The sequence below is a fragment of the Euphorbia lathyris genome, chromosome 9 (assembly GCF_963576675.1).
Source record: "Euphorbia lathyris chromosome 9, ddEupLath1.1, whole genome shotgun sequence".
NCBI lineage: Eukaryota > Viridiplantae > Streptophyta > Magnoliopsida > Malpighiales > Euphorbiaceae > Euphorbia > Euphorbia lathyris.
In genome coordinates, this window is record NC_088918.1 from 31,043,817 (window position 1) to 31,047,135 (window position 3,319).

The window sequence follows — 3,319 nt, forward strand, 5'->3', positions numbered from 1 at the left end:
ATTCCTATTTTGAAAAAAAATTCATTTTCTAAAACGACTTAGATAAGGGAATGAGAAATAATTTTTATATATATATAAAGAAATAAGTATTGCTGATGAAGGGCAACAATTGTTTGGGACGAGAACGCCGGCCTACATACAAATAGCCATTAGAAGAAGGCCACAGCATGTATATTAGGATGTAGTTTGAATAAAGTAGATTGCAAAGCTTTTATAAATGACTTGGACAGTCTGCATTGCTACATTACTTTTATAAATGTTTGAAGCTTTAAATGGGAATTAAATGTGCTTGAAATTGTCATTTCATTTTTTTATATATAAATACCTGCTTCTTATATTACATTATCATATAATCTTCTTAGGATGAAACTCACTAGATCTCCATCTCTGTTCTCTGCTTAATAATTCTGAAATAATGGGTAGCCTCTCTCCAACTGCAAACACCTTCTCCCCCTTGGACCCTAACACCTTATGCCATGAGTCAAAGTTGGTGATTGATTTCATTGCTGATTATTATAACAACATTGAAAAATACCCAGTTCAAAGCCAAGTTCAACCAGGATACCTCTCTTCCAAAATCCCTTTATCTGCACCATATCATCCTGAATCGATTGAACATATCCTCAAAGATGTCAATGATTCTATAATTCCAGGCCTCACTCACTGGCAGAGCCCTAATTTCTTTGGATACTTTCCAGCAAATGCCAGCAATGCTGGTTTTCTCGGAGATATGCTTTGTTCAGGATTCAATGTTGTTGGTTTCAACTGGATTTCATCTCCAGCAGCAACTGAGCTCGAATCACGTCTCATGGATTGGATGGCAGATTTGTTGAAGCTTCCGTCTTCATTTCTATTTTCAGGAAATGGAGGCGGTGTCCTCCATGGAACTACATGTGAGGCTATTGTCTGTGTAACGACCCGGTCCGGAGTGGGTGGCGCCGGGGTAAGAAGGCCTGAGCAAGGAGCGGCCCTAAGGGATGGCGATGGGGGCAGGAATGAACCGAATCCCACATCGGAAATGGAGAGGGAGTGATTGGGGCTTATTAGTAAGATCTGAATCCAATACATGCAGACGCGTTTTAAAGCCGTGAGGCCCAATGTGTTGGAATTGGGCTAGAGCGGACAATATCTACATGGTATTGGACCAGAGTGTTACAATTGGTATCAGAGCCGACTCTCCACGTACGATGTGTGGTTCGGGGACGAACCAGGCGGAAGCTGGTGGGCCTGTAACGACCCGGTCCGGAGTGGGTGGCGCCGGGGTAAGAAGGCCTGAGCAAGGAGCGGCCCTAAGGGATGGCGATGGGGCAGAAATGAACTGAATCCCACATCGGAAATGGAGAGGGAGTGATTGGGGCTTATTAGTAAGATGTGAATTCAATACATGCAGACGTGTTTTAAAGCTGTGAGGCCCAATGTGTTGGAATTGGACCAGAGCGGACAATATCTACATGGTATTGGATCAGGGTGTTACAGTCTGTACTCTTGCTGCAGCTAGAGACAGGGCTTTAAAAGTGTTCGGATGGGATCATATCACTAAATTGGTGGTTTACACTTCTGATCAAACACATTCTACCATTCATAAGGGAGCTAAATTAGTAGGCATCCCATCCTGCAACATTCGTTCACTTCCTACCTCAATTTCGAATGGATTTTCATTGTGTCCGCAAACACTGGAGGAAGCAATTGAAAATGATATAGCCTCAGAATGGATTTTCATTGTGTCCGCAAACACTAGAGGAAGCAATTGAAAATGATATAGCCTCAGGATTCCTGCCTTTGTATCTCTGCGGAACTATTGGAACTACTGCTTGTGGAGCAATCGATCCGATTAAAGAATTGGGGAAAATCGCGAACAAGTACAACATATGGTTCCACATTGACGCAGCATATGCAGGAAGTGTTTGCATTTGTCCTGAATTCAGGCATTATTTGGATGGAGTTGAATTAGCAGATTCTATAAGTATGAATCTACATAAATGGTTCCTTACTAACATGACTTGCTGTTGTCTCTGGATTAAACAACCTCGTTTGTTGATTGAATCATTATCAACTAGCCCCGAATTCCTGAGGAATTCTGCTACCGAATCAAATGAAGTCATAGACTACAAAGATTGGCAACTTGCACTGAGCAGGCGGTTCATTGCTTTAAAAGTATGGGTTGTGATACGTAGACATGGAGTGGGGAACCTCATGCACCATATACGCAGCGATGTCATGTTGGCTAAGCGATTAGAATCACTCGTGAAGAATGACAAGAGGTTTGAGATTGTGGTGCCGAGAAAGTTTTCCTTGGTTTGTTTAAGATTGAAGCCCAAAACCAATGATTTGAATGAGCAATTATTGGAAGTGGTGAACAAGAGCGGACGGGCTTTCATGACTCATGGAGTGGTGGGAGGAATGTATTTCATACGCTGCGCCGTTGGATCCACATTGACTGAGGAGAAACATGTAGATGAATTGTGGAATTTGATTCAAGAGAAAGCGAATATGCTCACTTATTAATTTTTGTAATATTTTTAACACTTCACAATAGTATACTTATATAATCTTAATATATTGTCAATTGAACTATAAAATAAATTTTGGCATGTGAGTCCAAAACTATGATTAGAAATGTTATCTATAGCTAAACAAATTAGCTAGCAAAATAATCTCAAACCTAAATTACATTACCAGCCATGGATTTAGTACTTTTGTAGCTATTAGTTATTTTTTACATTGGGGATTTATATTTTATAGCAATATGTAATTTAATAGCTTAAAAGTTTTAAGTATGATAAAAGATATTGTAGCTAATTTACAATTTAACCTCAAGTGTTAAATATTTTGTTCGGGCCTTTTCAAAGTTTGTTTTTTAAAATAATAATAATAACAATAAATAATGTTTAAAAACAACAATGGATTCGTGAATTATGTTTGAGTATGTGATTTCGTATCGAAAAATTATGTTTATATAATTTATTATGTTCTAATATATTTTGGTACAATTACTAAAGTATATTTAAAACGTATACGATAATTAAAATATATTTCGAGATTCGTGATAAATTATATTCGAGGTAAATTTTATATGTTATTACGTAATCAACAATCGTTATGGTTTGAGTTATAATTTGTCAATTAGATTTCATTCTAATCAATTAATCACAAAAAATACACCACAATATAGGCAACACATTGATTTTCTGTTGCATTAGGTCATCTATGGTGTAAAGTTCACACCTGAATTTATGAAGATTTACCTAGTTAAAATGTCCAAATTTACATATTTTCCTGGCTTCCAACTTTCAATTATATATATAGTTTCCTCTTTCTT

General features: G+C 37.6%; 1 protein-coding gene across 1 annotated transcript; it reads left to right on the top strand.

The window, feature by feature from the left end:
- The first annotated feature begins 415 nt into the window (after positions 1–415).
- Positions 416–2,505, top strand: LOC136206768 (4-hydroxyphenylacetaldehyde synthase-like). The gene is made up of 3 exons (XM_065997929.1): positions 416–908; positions 1,477–1,700; positions 1,741–2,505. The coding sequence occupies exons 1-3, from the start codon at positions 416–418 to the stop codon at positions 2,503–2,505; spliced, it is 1,482 nt and encodes a 493-aa protein (XP_065854001.1).
- The last annotated feature ends 814 nt before the right edge of the window (positions 2,506–3,319 follow it).